The sequence below is a fragment of the Artemia franciscana genome, chromosome 20 (assembly GCF_032884065.1).
Source record: "Artemia franciscana chromosome 20, ASM3288406v1, whole genome shotgun sequence".
In the NCBI taxonomy this organism is placed as follows: domain Eukaryota; kingdom Metazoa; phylum Arthropoda; class Branchiopoda; order Anostraca; family Artemiidae; genus Artemia; species Artemia franciscana.
In genome coordinates, this window is record NC_088882.1 from 2376152 (window position 1) to 2392350 (window position 16199).

The 16199-nt window shown below is 35.3% G+C and overlaps 1 protein-coding gene across 2 annotated transcripts in view; it reads left to right on the forward strand.

Moving 5' to 3' along the window:
• LOC136040271 (zinc finger protein 665-like) overlaps positions 1-16199 on the forward strand; it is a 131330-nt gene that overhangs the window by 17524 nt on the left and 97607 nt on the right. Inside the window, exon 5 of one of the 2 annotated variants that reach the window (XM_065724507.1) lies at positions 1771-10403. The exons of the other annotated variant lie outside the window; for it this stretch is intronic. Coding sequence (XP_065580579.1) covers positions 1771-3860 — 2090 coding nt within the window. The 3' untranslated portion in view covers positions 3861-10403. Of the gene's footprint in view, positions 1-1770; positions 10404-16199 lie in introns of those variants that run through there. 2 annotated transcript variants of the gene reach the window in all.

Sequence of the window (16199 nt, forward strand, 5' to 3'; positions counted from 1 at the left end):
TGATATCTTTGTAATTCTTTTCTGCAAAACACCTTCTGAAGTTGACTAACATTATGCAGCTAAAGAGAAAAAAAGACTAATCAAAAAGGCAAATAATAAACAACTGTAGAAATAAGCTTACAAGTGCATTAATTATTGCATTAAACATAGTGACTGCCTGGTCTGGCACTTTTTTTTTCAAGCAAGGATTTTCTTTTTCTTTAGAACTCATACAGCCATGCTTTTTAAAGAAATTTTAAGTTAAATTTTATTCTTTAGTGCGTAAATAATGTAAAACTACTCTCAAACTTTTTTTTATAACTTACCCTTCCCCCTTACTCTCCCCACTTATGCCTGTATATACTCAGAGAGTCTGTATTTAATCGTTCAGTTTAGTATTAGCTTTTTACTTAAATGTTGCAAAACTATATATATATATATATATATATTTATATGTACTTGTATTACTTTTTGAATGTTTGTATTCCTCTTGTTAATAGGGCTCGACCGATATTGATTATATCGGTAGCTCACCGATAATTCAGTATCTTACCGATATAATTTGCCGATATATTTTTCTAAAAATAACCTTACCTAAAGTTTAAACTTCGCATTTTCTGCCCATATTCATACTCACATTTTCCTCCCTGGTCTATTAAAAACCCCGGAACAACCTCAATAATTCACTGCTGATTCTAAATAATGCAAAAAAGATTTCTTTAGAAAATATTTAGAAAAACAATTAAACCAAATAAAGTTCTAATCTGGACAGTGCTTGATTAGTCCAGTCCAACTGGGTCAAGCTATAATGCTTGCCCCAGTGTAACCCAATCTGTACTGAAAACTCTTTTGCTTGGGTTGGAAGAGAGCGGAAAGGCAGAGATACTTCGGAGCAAGTTTTTCCAGTCCCTTGAAACGACTACTGGTATTTCGCCACCGCTCTTACAGGCAGCTTTTTTTCCTGTCAGTGACAGCACTACTCATGTACCTTCCCAGCTGCTGATCATATTATCTGTTGACTCTTCTTCCTACCTTGTTGAAGTTGGAGGCATGTTATCAAACAGGCAGTCAATCAAATCTCATGCGCATACTCTCCTTCGTTTGAATGCAGGGATGAGCCTAGGGTTTTAAGTTTAGAGGGGGGATTTTAAGATTGTGTTGACAGAATCGTCCAGTATGCCAGCCAATGGGGATACAAGGTAAATGGATATACAATGTAATGGGAATACAATGTAATACAAGGTAAATGCGAATACAAGGATGTTGTCGGCATGTTATCAAACAGGCAGTCAATCAAATTTCATGCAGTTATTCTCTTTCGTTTGGATACAGGGATGCGACCAGGGTTTAAAGTTTAGAGGGGGGATTTTAAGATTGTGTTGACAGAATCGTCCAGTATGCCAGCCAATGGGGATACAAGGTAAATAGGTATATCTTTCACCCACACAAGTGGACATTTATTATTCAGCAATGTATGGTTTATTGTATTCTCTATAGTTGTTTTGGTAGAAGTTGTACGTTTTTGTACTCATCGTACATTTTGAACATTGCTGCATCAAGTGTAAGTAAGTTGCCTATAAAGGCAAGAAAAAAAATTGACTATATTCGATATTTATTTCCCGATATTTATATCAGAAAATGACACTTACCCCCCCCCCCTCCCTTGTCGGTCTGATAATAACGGCCAACTGATATACCGGTCGGGCCCTAATTTGTATAATGCCAATTTTTTTGTTTTTCTTATTTTATTAATTTCAGTAAAGAAATTTAATTCATTTTATTTTATTACAGGGGTTATGCATTCTACTGTGTGCAGGTCTGACGATGTGACTCAGCCAATTCTATTTGGCCCGAAACCGATCGTTATGTTGAAAAAACTGACAGAAAAGGCTATTGAAGAATTGACCATGGGAATCTGGCGGTGCGGCTCCTGTGGAAAAGCAGAGAAATCCTTTTTGATGCTGGATCTTCACGTTGACACTGGCTGTGAAGAGCTTACACCAATAGAGTGTGTTCTCTGCCCTACAGTAGAACGTGATTACAGCAATTTTGTTGTTCATTTCATGGAACACCAAATGGGAGGGACAAGGAGATGTGCCATTTGTTTGAGAGAATCCATTGTTGATATGAGACAACATCTAGTTTTAGAAGGTCATTTTTCGCCAAGCATGTCTAAACTAGACCTGCAGAAGAATGAATCACTAGTCGTTTCACAGAATCGGTCTACAAGTGGCTACTCAAATTCATCTAAATCAGGTGTAAAAGGTTTAGACGATAAAAAAAAATACTTGGATTGTCGGTGGAACAGTAAAAAGCTCCGAAAATTAAAGAGGCGTAAAAATATACAAATGAAAAATAAAATACATAAATGTAGTTCATGTAACAAATGGTTTTCTACGCTAAGCCATTTGAGTAGGCATCAAATTGTGCACACGGGCGAGAAGCCTTATAAATGTGAGATATGTAAAAAATGCTTTTCTTCGTCAAGCTATTTGAAAGACCATCAACTACAGCATACAGGTGAGAGGCCATTTGAGTGTGATATATGTAAAAAATGCTTTTCTTTATCAAGCCATTTGAACGGGCATCAAAGTGTGCACACAGGTGAGAAGCCTTTTAAATGTGAGATATGTAAGAAATGCTTTTCTAGATCAAGCCATTTGAAACAACATCAAATTGTGCACACAGGTGAGAAGCCTTTTAAATGTGATATATGTAAGAAATGCTTTTCTTTTTCAAGCCATTTGAACAGGCATCAAAGTGTGCACACAGGTGAGAAGCCTTTTAAATGTGAGATATGTAAGAAATGCTTTTCTAGATCAAGCCATTTGAAACAGCATCAAATTGTGCACACAGGTGAGAAGCCTTTTAAATGTGATATATGTAAGAAATGCTTTTCTGGATCAAGCGGTTTGAACAGGCATCAAACTGTGCACACAGGTGAGAAGCCTTTTAAATGTGAGATATGTAAGAAATGCTTTTCTAGATCAAGTCATTTGAAACAGCATCAAATTTTGCACACAGGTGAGAAGCCTTTTAAATGTGATATATGTAAGAAATGCTTTTCTTTATCAAGCCATTTGAACAGGCATCAAAGTGTGCACACAGGTGAGAAGCCTTTTAAATGTGAGATATGTAAGAAATGCTTTTCTTTATCAAGCTATTTGAACGGGCATCAAAGTGTGCACACAGGTGAGAAGCCTTTTAAATGTGAGATATGTAACAAATGCTTTTCTAGATCAAGCCATTTGAAACAGCATCAAATTGTGCACACAAGTGAGAAGCCTTTTAAATGTGATATATGTAAGAAATGCTTTTCTTTATCAAGCCATTTGAACAGGCATCAAAGTGTGCACACAGGTGAGAAGCCTTTTAAATGTGAGATATGTAAGAAATGCTTTTCTAGATCAAGCCATTTGAAACAGCATCAAATTGTGCACACAGGTGAGAAGCCTTTTAAATGTGATATATGTAAGAAATGCTTTTCTTTATCAAGCCATTTGAACAGGCATCAAAGTGTGCACACAGGTGAGAAGCCGTTTAAATGTGAGATATGTAAGAAATGCTTTTCTTTATCAAGCTATTTGAACGGGCATCAAAGTGTGCACACAGGTGAGAAGCCTTTTAAATGTGAGATATGTAACAAATGCTTTTCTAGATCAAGCCATTTGAAACAGCATCAAATTGTGCACACAGGTGAGAAGCCTTTTAAATGTGATATATGTAAGAAATGCTTTTCTTTATCAAGCCATTTGAACAGGCATCAAAGTGTGCACACAGGTGAGAAGCCTTTTAATTGTGAGATATGTAAGAAATGCTTTTCTAGATCAAGCCATTTCAAACAGCATCAAATTGTGCACACAGGTGAGAAGCATTTTTAATGAGATATATGTAAGAAATGCTTTTCTGGATCAAGCGATTTGAACAGGCATCAAACTCTGCACACAGGTGAGAAGTCTTTTAAATGTGGGATATGTAAAAAATTCTTTTCTTCGTCAAGTTATTTGAAATACCATCTAACCCGGCACACTGGTGAGAAGCCTTTTAAATGTGATATATGTAACAAATGCTTTTCTAGATCAAGCCATTTGAAACAGCATCAAATTGTGCACACAGGTGAGAAGCCTTTTAAATGTGATAAATGTAAGAAATGTTTTCCTAGATCAAGCCATTTGAAACAGCATCAAATTGTGCACACAGGTGGGAAGCCTTTTAAATGTGATATATGTAAGAAATGCTTTCCTTCGTTAAGCTATTTGAAAGAGCATCAAAGAGGACATAATGGTGAGTAACCATTCAAATGTAATTTATGCAAGAGAGCATTTTCAGTTAAGTGGAACCTGAAATATCACCTAAAAACCCATTCTAGGAAAGAGTCTGATAATTAATACTTTGGATGGAATTGTGATTTTGTAGGTAGACGTTTAGATAGACGTTGAATGATTAAAGCTGTTCCATGCTAATTCTCAGATCCGAGCCAATGCTTTGCTTTATGTATCATTGAAAATACTTTGGTGTTTCTGATTCTTTGACATGTAAAGCTTGATCTTTATCCGAGAATTCTTGCATTTGTAAAACTACAGAAGCAGGGCAAATGTCTATTTTTTTTCTTTCTTAGGGCTTATTTGGCCTTTTAGTTTCAAGTGCCTGCTTCTTAAATGGGTAATTTGAACTTAAATAGAACTTTTCAGTGTCTAAAACGCATGATTATCAGGATTTTTAAGTTTCCAAACATTTAACAAGAAAATCAAGGTCTTGTTCAAAGAGGAAAACTTATAAGTGAGGGAAATGGCACTAGGGTCGACAAATAAAAACATCATCAACGCCATCTTGCGTTTGGCAACATTTAGCATTTTTATCACTATAATAACATGAATAATTAATTGACTTAGCGTAAGTGGTAAATAAGTGCAGTAATAAGTGTTTTATATCAGGTGGTCCTGATAGAACGATGATTACAGAGCTTGAGCAATCACTGATAATAGGACAGCAATAAAAGAAAAATAAATTGAGACACGGTGGGACACGCGTTTTGTCTTAGCACAAAAACATATTAGTTTGTCAATAACGAAAAACGAAAGGTTCAAAAACGAAAAAAGCTTTATTTTCGAATGGCGTGAAAACTATGTTAGTAAGCACTTGGAAAAAAAATTTATTTTTCTTTCTTGACAACAAATAATGTTAAAGTACGAAGCGTCATCTCAAGTTTCACACTTGCGACTAAACAGTACCCAGGGAAACGTGTACCCATAGAAACATGCACACAGGGAAACAAATTTAACAAAAAAAAGTAAAAAACCTATTTGTCAAAAATACGTGCCCATGCGTCACCAAAACGGGTTTTGAAATAAATTAGAACTTTATTTTGATTTGTATTGCCTGGGGAACACCAACAGTTCCGGTGCTTAATTTTTTCAGGCGGAACTTACATCTACAAATTTCTGGTGCAAGGGAATCTTGTGGTGATCTTTGGGCCCAAGGTCCATGACGATCTCAGTGTTTCTCAGACGCTCTCAGAATTAAAGGTTTGACCCGACTTTTGTTTTACGTTGCTTTTGTTTTTTTGCCTATTGTTTTGAAGTTCTAAGTCAAGAAGACCATAATTTAAAGCAAAGTTTAAAACAACTTTCATTGTATTCCTCCGAGGAGCCTGGTGAAGGGTAATTACTTGGGAATAACTCGTAAGATTCGACGGGTTTTTACTTTTGAACCGGGGATGGTTTATATTCACTAATGAAAGTATTGCATGTCTATGGAGACCCTTCTTTTTGGTTGATTAATTTAAAAAAGACTGCACAAAAGAAGTTATTGAAAGAAAAGTAAAGAGCTATATTAAAACAAAGACAAGCAGTAATAAAGTCAAATTATTATTAACCACAATAAATAAATATATGTAACCCAAACCGAACAGGTACAGAGTCAAACTCAAATACCTGAATTAAATAAATAACTGAGTCAAACTCAAAATAAACAGAAACTAAGAGGTGTGGAGCCTCCTCCCTTTTTGTTTCTTCTAAAGACCAGAATGTAATATGCGCTTTACTGAAAACTATTCGTATTTCTATATACTATTCTATACTATTATACTATTCTATATACTATTACTATTTATTTATACTATTTATACTATTCGTATATGCTGATTTTCATCTGAAAGTCTTTATAACTTTGGATTTATTAAATCAAAGAGGAATCATCTAGTATGTGTTTCGTTTTCACTAAAGTGCAAATTATATTTTGGTCAGTTGAAAATCCTCATCATTCCCTGAAAAATTTCAACTTAGTAGCAGTCCAAATATAAGTAGCAGTTGTTGTGGTAGCTTGCATATATTGCCTTTGAGTTAATTGATAATTCCCCCTCATCTTTCTCTGGAAGCTGCAACTTAATGCCGTAAGCCCCTTCTGAGATAAGCCCTTTTGACAATCAGCATGAACATTGTGTGTTGATTTAGTTCAATTCTCCCCTCAACATTACCTGAAAGCTGCACCTGACTGCCCTTTACTTTTTTGAACACCAAAAGCCAAACTCACCCCCATTCCAATAAGAAATACTATGTGTCAGCAATGGGTAAATTGCGCAGCTTACAGCCCATGCCTCGTCGGCTGTGGTTGGACCTTTCAATTATGCTAAATAAAAATGGTGGTAAATTTGCAGTGGGCCTTATGATCTAACTGGGATGAAAGTGAAAACGTTGCTTGACGAGTCTTTACGGTTGGTCATAATTCAATAATCGCTTCTGGGGTTAATTGCATCTTGAACCCTTAAAGGGGCCCGAAATGTATTTCATTTTCGTAACCACACAAAGAATTTATCATCTGATGTTAAGTTACTGAAAAGTGGTTTAAAACATATCACTAGTTTATAAATTAGCTGTTCAAGAGTAATCCAAAAATAATTATTTATAACAATTCAAACCTCATTTATAAGTGCACTCTCGGAAATTTTGAGATAGCCATCTATTCAAAATAGTCCAAAGATCATATAATAAGGCTTTTGGCGTTGTTGCAAACCACCAGAGCCCGAGGGCAAGGGTGGTAAAATATGCCTCGGGAGCATTTATGGTTTTTGTGGCACTTGGTATTTACCAAGTGACAAATAGCGATCGCAATTTCTGTCGGTCGGTCGGTCCGGTTTTGCTAGTTTGGGCACTTCTAGATAAGCTAGGACGATGAAATTTGGCTTGCATATAAGGGACCAAACCAGATTAAATTAGAAATAGTCGTTTCCCCGATTTGACCATCGGGGGGATGGGGGAACGGGTAATTTGGAAAAATTAGAAAAATGAAGTATTTTTTTACTTACGAACGGGTGATCAGATGTTAATGAAATTTGATATTTAAAAGAATATTGTGTCTCAGAGCTCTTATTTTAAATTTCGACCGGATCTGGTGACATTGGGTGAGTTGGAGGGGGATACTTGAAATTTTAAAAAAACTCTTAGAGTGGAGAGATCGGGATGAAATTTGGTGGGAAAAATAAGCACAAGTCCTAGATACGTGATTGACATAACTGGAACGGATCTGCTCTCTTTGGGGGGGGGGGGTAATTAGAAAAAATGAAGTATTTTTAACTTACGAACGAGTGATGGGATCTTAACGAAATTTAATATTTAGAAGGACCTCATAACTCAAACTTCTTCCTTTAAATCCCGACCGGATCCGGTGTCATTTGGAGCAGGTGGGGGGGGGAATCTTGGAAAACGCTTAGAGGGGGAGATCGGGATGAAATGTGTTGGTAAGAATAAGGGCAAGCCCTAGATATGGGATTCAAATAACCGGATTGGATCTGTTCTCTTTGGGGGGGGGAGGCATAATTCGAAAAAATTAAAAAAATGAGGCATTTTTAACTTACGAACGGGTGATTGGATCTTAATAAAATTAGATGTTTAGAAGAACCTCATGTCTCAGAGCTCTTATGGTAAGTCCTGACTGGATTTTGTGACACTTGATGAAAATCTTAATGAAATAATGAAAGAAATCTTAATGAAATTTGATATTAAGTAGGTTATCAGGTCTCAGAGCTCTTATTTGAAATCCTGACCGGATCCGGTGACATTGGGGGGAGTTAGAGGGGGAAACCGGAAATCCTAGAAAACGCTTAGAGTGTAGAGATCGGGATGAAACTTAGTGGGAATAATAAGCAAATGTCCTAGATACGCTATTGGCATAACTGGACTGGATTCGCTGTCTTTGAGAGGGGGGGTAATTCCGAAAATGAGGTATTTTTAACTTGCGGATAGTTTATCGGATCTTAATGAAATTTTTTATTTAGATGGACCTCGTTTCTCAGAGCTCATATTTTAAATCCCAATCGGATCCGGTGAGATTGGTATGGGGGGGGGGGTCAGAGGGGGAAACCGGAAATCTTGGTAGAGGCTTAGAGTGGAGAGATCGGGGTGAAACTTGATGGGAAGAATAAGCACAAGTCCTAGATACGTAATTAGCATAACCAAATCCGCCCTCATTGGGGGAGTTCGGGAGGGGGAGATATCTAAGGCTTTTGTGAGTTGGGTGCTTCTGGGTGTGCTAGGACGATGAAAATTGGTAGGCGTGCCAAATACCTACACAAATTGACTTGATAACAGTCGTTTCCCCAATTCAACTATCATGGGGGGCTGGAGGGAGGGGAAATCATTAAAACGGAGGAATGTATATCTTTCGAATGGGTGATCGAATCTTAATGAAACTTGATATATAGAACGATCTCATGTCTCAGATGCTCCAATTTCAATTCGGAACATAAGGGGTGAAGAGGGAAACGGAAATCGATAATCTTCGAAAACTCTTAGAGTGGAGAGATCGGGATGAAACTTGTTGGGAAGAATTAGCACAAGCTCTTTATACGTGATTGACATAACCGGACTGGATTCGCTTTCTTTGGGGGAATTATGGGGATTTCTAGTACTTTGGCAAGTTTGAGTTTAACTACAAATTATAGATACGGTATTTATATAAGCAGACCAGATCCGATATCTTTGGGGAGACTGGAGGTATTTCTAGTGCTTTAGTGAAATCGGTGCTTCTTGTTGTGCTAGGACGATGAAATCGATAACTCTAATACCGAGTCCAATTTAGGTTCTGATCTCACAAATGTCACATGAGCTCTTGTTATGGAATTGATCTTTGTATACTTTAGGGGTGGCTCGTTGGTTTGAAAGATTGGAAGTTCTAATTCTCATTTGAGAGTCGAAAGTAATGGAGCTCAACTTGCCCCCTTCCTAACTAGCCTTCTTTTGTGAATTGTATCCGAATAAAATTGTGAGATATCCATTTTAAAACAAAATAGTCCATAGAACATATGACAATGCCTCCAAGGTTGACACAACCCACTAGAGCCCTGGAACAAGGGCTGTAAGTTATGAATTAGGGACATATAAGGTTTTTATAGAACGGGTTGTAAAAACTTCAGACGGGGCCCATTTGATTTGAAATTGGATGTTATAGTGCTCGTTTTAGAGTCAAAAGGTATTTGAGAGCAACCAGAAACCCCGTTCCCTCCTTCCACGCCCATAATTTCCAAAAAAAGCAAACATCCAAACAAAGTTTTTAGACATCCATTTTTTCAACATTGTTGAAAGGTTCAGTAATTATATGTGTGTGGTAGTCACCCCCCCCCCCCAGATGCTAAAGGGCAAGGGCTATAAGTTAGGCAAGTAGTTCATAGTTTACATATAGTAAATGTCATTTATTTCGAAAAGACGTGCATGTTTGACTATTACTTTTCCAAAATGCGAAGGGCATTAAGGTAAGTCTTGGGGGTGTGCTGAGCTAAATCAAACATGTTATGTGTATATGGGATGTCAAAAGGGCGTAACTCGAGAGTGACAGAGTATATTGACTTGAAACTTTCAAAAAATGATCAGGGAGATGATAAATTAACCAAAAAGGCAATATCTGCACGTTACTACTACTATCACTAATACTAATACTGCTGTTTTTAATCTGATAGGCCGAGGAGGGACTGAACCTATGTCTTTTTGTCTTAAAAAAGATGGGTTTAAAGGATATTTATAATCGTGTAAATTTTATTCTGTGTGTATTGCCGACATACTGGGAGCTACCCTAAAAGGGTTGAGACATACACTCGGAGAATTGCCTGTAAAAATAATCCCTCTTAGAGTGCTCCGGGAAGGCCCGTCTCCTTGACGAACCAATAAGGGAGATTTTTTTAAAAGAAATAAGAATCTTTTTTTGTATTATAAATTGAAGTTTATAATTTTTTTTTGTATTATAAATTCAAGTATTTAGTATTTTACTATTATGTATTTAGGTTTCTTATCATTTTTAAATTACGATTTTAAGTTTTTAACATTTTTCCAGCAAGATTTTTGAATTTTTAGTGTTTTTTTTGTATATATGTATTTTACGTTCAAAAATTTTTTAGTTCTATGTTTTGCTTTAAATAATAAAGATGTTTCAACTTACTATGCCTTTTAGAATGTTAATTTGTGGACTTTCCAGTTCAGTTAACACGCAGCTCGTTTGAAAACTATTAAAAATTCAGATTATATTATGACATCGCCTCCTAAATGTGTGGTTTACAACTGCAAATCCTGGCAAAAGGCTTGTGACGTCATGAAGGAGAATATTCCATAGATTAAACTTGTTCAAGGGTTAGACATTTCTGAAAACCTCCCTAAGGATTGTCTTTTGGTTATAAACGATCTAGTGTCCGAGATTGCTCAATATTCTACATCCATTTTAGAGTTGTGGACAGTCTTTCACACCATCTGAACTAATAACACAGAATTTATTTATTCAAAATTAAAAATTTAGAAAATTTTCTCTAGACACATCCCATTTCATTTTGTTTCGAAATCCGAGAGATTTATCTTCAATTATTACACTAGTTAGGCGAATATTCCCCTCCAATTTGCAATATTTTGTTGATTCTTATATTCATGCCATTTCGCGCCCTTTTGGATACATACTTATAAATTTGTATGCTCAAGATAGGAGTTTGATGCTTACAAGTGATATTTTGACCGAGAAGTAACTATTTATTTACCATGCATAAAGAAAAAATAGTTTAGATGACATCATAGAGCAGCTGAGGAAACACTACCGTCTTATCGAAGACCTGGGTAAATCAAACCTAAACTTAGAAAATTAATTTTATAATATTTAGATCCAAATTTCACCAAAATTATTAGTGACCTCAGTATAAATATTGCAGACTCGCGAATTAAGACGTCAGGGTGTTTGAAGGAAGGATATTATAAACACAAGCAAAGTTTAAGGTACTTTGGTAAAACGAGACTGTTTAGACAGAAACGTACAAAGCTTATTCAAAGCGGCAGGGGTTATTTGCAGAATTAACACCAATAGTTGCTTGTTTAATCGGAAGCCTTGTCAATTCCTGGTAATATGTCTCGTTCCTATAAGCTTATACCTTTTGAAGAATCTCTTATGCCAAAACAACGATTTGAAAATAGTTTGAAGATTACGCAGTTTAAAAGAGCAAACAAAATGCCAATAATAGTGGACATTTTTGAAAAATTGGCTCCAGGTGAACCACCCTCTTTCCCCTCTAAAGAAAAAGACATCTTTACCATTGAACCAGATGATTCCCCTCTACTAAAAATTATCGAAGTCCAGCGTCTAAAAGATGCAAATTATGTTCCAAAAGACTTATGAAAATTCAAGGAGTTGCTTATAGATTATATGACTTTTTAAGCAATTTAGTCTCAAGTAGAAAATCTGCTTATGCTGTGAATGTATTTGCTATAAGTTTTCTCTTTGAGAATAAACTACTCCTGAGTTTAATAAAAAGTAAATATATAATAAGTAATATTTTGAGTAAGCGAAACTTTTTCTTTGAACAAGACAATAGACAATAGCTTTCAGTTTCACTGTATCTTTCAAGTAGAGAGCAGTTTCAAGAACGAAGAAAAACCTAAAGCTTTGCTTGTAGCACCATGGCTGACGAAAAATTGGAACACATTTATTGCTATCTTGCCAGTGTAGAAGCATTAGCAGCCCCTAGTATTCTTGCAAAGAAGGCTGATGTTATGTAAAAAAAAAAAAAAATTTATGTAAAAAAAAGTAAAAGAATTTATAGAAAAAGAAGAAAGTTAAACATTGCACGGAAATTATATAATTTGTCCAAGCATTTTAAAAAGAGTATTTCATATTCTTTTGGGGATATAGCTGAAGCATATATTTTAGTGCTAGACAATAATTTTGTAAAGTTTAATAAACCTTATGAATATTTATTAATAGTGATTGATATTTTTTTTTTGCCGTTTTTTAAATGTTTCCCCTTTAATTTCAAAGAAAGCCATTGAGATTGTTAAGCATTTGGATAAGTTCTTTTCACATTCGCCTTTTCAGAAATTGCAGACTGGCCGTGGGAAAGTATTTTTAAGGATTGCAGTAAAGAGAGTATTGGAAAAGAGAGTAAAGAGAGAAATTGGAAATATCATTCTCTACCCTACCTATTTGCATAAAAAATGTAGCATCGATGGACGAGTAATCGTTACTTTAAGAATCAAAATAAATCAGTATTGTATTTAATACTGACTCAGTACAATATACCTTGTTGTTTATACCTGCTTGAACTTGCAAGTTCAAGCTTAATTTGTATATAAGCTTAATAATTCCCCATCATCAAAGTCTTGCTAAAATCGCTCCTGTTGATGTTGGGCTGCATAACAGCCCGGAAATATTATATTTAATGGCAAAGGAAAAACTACCCCAAGATAAACCGTGATTTTTGATCGGGGTTTTTGTTCGAATAAATCGAGCTAAAGCAATATTTGGAAAGGGGTCATTTAATTATTCTCGTTAAATATTACGAATTCGTAATGTACGAGATGCAAAACTTGTTATATATGAAATTGAAGATATGATAGAGCCTTTTTATGGGGATGAATCTCAACTGGTAAGCCCCCCGGAAAAGTATCTTGCCGAAAAGGTTATAAAAGCCCGAATAATAAAAAGAGAGCGTCAGTATTACGTGAAGTTTTTTGGTTAGGAAAATACCCATTACGCTTGGATAAAGCAAATAGGTCATGCCAGATGATAGAAATTCCTTTTATTACTACTTTAGTTTGGATCTTGATGATCCTGTACATAATAATCAAAATAAAATTTCTTCAGAATTAACTTGTGTGTTAAGTTGGAACATCGGGTGTTAAAGGTGATGTTAAAAAAAGCCAAAGATGAAATGTGTATACTGCTACTAATGCTGCTGCTGCTGCTATATCTATTGCTGTTGCACAAGCTAAGAGTATTATAAAGAAGCTGCAAGGAATGTTTTGGCAGATGTTGACCTAAATCAAAACAAACTATGATCATGTAGGTTATCAAAAGGGTGACAAAGCAATATCATAATAATGGCTGAAATTATTAAGTTAGTTCTTTTAGTGTAAGTTGTGGTGGATTTTGAACTAGCCAGAAGAGACTATATATACGTTTAATGCTACTTCTACGGATACAGTAACTAATGACACTAAGGAAATAAGTTAAAACTTTGAGGGAACGTTTAGGGGGAGTTTCAATTATACGAAAAAACTATATGCATGTATGTATTAAAAGGGCATATAAACAATATCATAGGCAGCGCTGCTCTATCATAACTAGTATTATGATTGATATTTCAAAGTGGCTAATGTGATTGGAAATTAGGAGTTCTAGTGCCCTTTTTAAGAGTTAAAAGTGATTAAAGAACAATCAGATTTCCAATCCTGTTTCCCTGAAAAAGAGTATGTTAATATAAAACGAAAAGAAATAAATTTAAAAAAATCTTTCCACAAAACACGCTTTTCAAGGAAAAGTAAAGAACTCCATTAAATCAAAAATGAATAAAAATAAAATAAAATAGTCTACCAAGAAGAAAACTACCAAAAATCAGCATCCATAAATAAATAAAATACAAAAGAAACAGAAATTGCAATAAATAACTGAGTCAAACTCAAAGACGAGCAGAAACTAACATGATCAGGGCTCACAACCTCTATGCCTTCTCAAGGCCAGAACGTATCTTGTACTTTACTGGAAACTTTTTAATGTTTTCATTTTTACAACTTCAATAAATAAAAAATTATTAAGATTTAAATAATGAATATGATTATTTGTGAAATAATATTTTGTTTAACGACCAGTCATCAACTCATTTTGAACCTGGCATTAGTCGACTCCCAAAAATTAAGTGAATTGACAGTGCTAAACTTCGGGTCAAAACCCTCCTCCTTTTCCCTTTTCTGGCTTATTTATATCTAATAATATAGCTGAAAGAACTTGTCCACTGTGCAGTGTTGCCAAAGCTTCATATTTGGGCTGTCAAAAATGTGCCCGAATTGTTACGTTCAGTGATGTCACGTGTTAAATTGAAAGCAGAAAAACCCAAATATAAAATGTGGACGATTGTTTTTGGTAATTTTCCAATCTGCCCGAATAAGCAAACAGAAGAGGGGAGGTTACTTGCTGCAAGTTGCGTCGTACCTGCCAGGAATAGAGTCTCCCTTAAATTGCAGGGAATACACTCACTTATTAAGACTCACTTGCAGCGGCATACAAGCAGATCGGACTTCCCTTCAACGAATCTAAAACATAACTTCTTTTCTTCAATGGTTAAAAAAATGAGCTTTCAATTAAACACTGCGCTAAAATTTTTCTTCTACATTGAAGGACACACACTCAGCACTGATAAACCACCTCTGTTCCCGTCTACGAGCGTCTTACAGATTACTCGTTGCCAATAAGTATCGTTTCAACCGTCCTCACCTTGCCCAGCTATACAATGCTTTTACTACCCCCCCCCATCTGCTTGCTCTGGTTCCCTTCTGGAAAATATTCACAGCTACCAAAAAGAAAGCCATTTGCAGCACATTCTACAGATATGCCAAGTTTCTCCTGCGTCTCCCTTAGTGGCACTGCAATGGCAACATCTCTAGGAAATATAAGGTCACCAGCCCTTCCATGGCCATAGAGAGGAGAAACTCCAAATTCAGTACCAATGTTTTAAGAGCCAACCACCCCTGGACTAGTGTTATTTTATAATATTTGTAGTGGAAGTGCATTTAAATTGTTGTGTTTTTCTTTCTTTTTCTTTTATATACTCTGTCTTTTCCGTTTTTGACGGGTAATAAATTAATAATAATTATAATAGGTAGCGAGGACCTACGCTTCCCTGGCTTATCGGTGCTCATTATGGCGAATAAGTCTCTATCCAATCCTGAATTACTCCAATCAAACAGAAAGTTTAATCTAACATTGCTGTCTAACCTGATATATGACTTCCTTGACTTAGCAGCATTACGCAACGCTACAGTCAAACTCTTTCAACTACCATTCCCTGAAAGAATAGCTCAAGCCACATTAGAAACATTAGATTTACTAGCTGAATGTGATAGCAATAATATTCCACTCCCAACGTTCGTCATCACTCACCCATCTCAAATTCGTCAGGCCTCCGAGACCAACTCTTCTATCCTGCTATGTGAAATTAAATTAAAAAAAGACAAGTTTTTTTTTAACTAAAAGTAAGGAGCGACATTAAAACTTAAAACGAACAGATTTTTTTTTATTTAATTTCTGAACTTTTTTGAATCAATGATTAAAAAACGAAATTAAATATTAAATAATTAAATAATTAGAAAATTAAATAATTAAAACGAAATTTAATTTATTTTTTTTTTGGTTAAATGGCTTTCTCATAGTTTTAATCGGAAGATTTTGAGAAAAAAGGAGCGGGGGAGGAGGCCTAGTTGCCCTCCAATTTTTTGATTACTTAAAAAGGCAATTATAACTTTTAATTTTTTATGAACGTTTTCATTAATAAAAAATATACGTAACTAACGAATTAACTTACGTAACGAACTTCTATGTTTGTATATTTTTATTACGTTTATGAAAGGGTTCACCTCCTCGTCAATACCTCGCTCCTTACACTAAAACTTGAATTCTGTCTCAATTCCTTAAGAATGACCCCTGAATCACAAAGGCTTAAGAATAAATAGTTGAAATTACTAAAAATACTTTAGCGTAAAGAGCGAGTTATTTAGGAGGAGATGAACCCCTCATATGCGTAATAATTTCTGTTCGTTTTAAGTTTTAATGCTGCTCCTTACTTTCAGTTGAAAAAACTTTATTATTTATTTTTGCATTGTTTTTTTTTATAATAATGTTAGAAAGTCCCTCGTAACTCAGATATCTTGCTTTAAATCTCGACCGGATCCACCGTCGTTGGGAGGGGGGACCGGAAATCTTAGAAAATA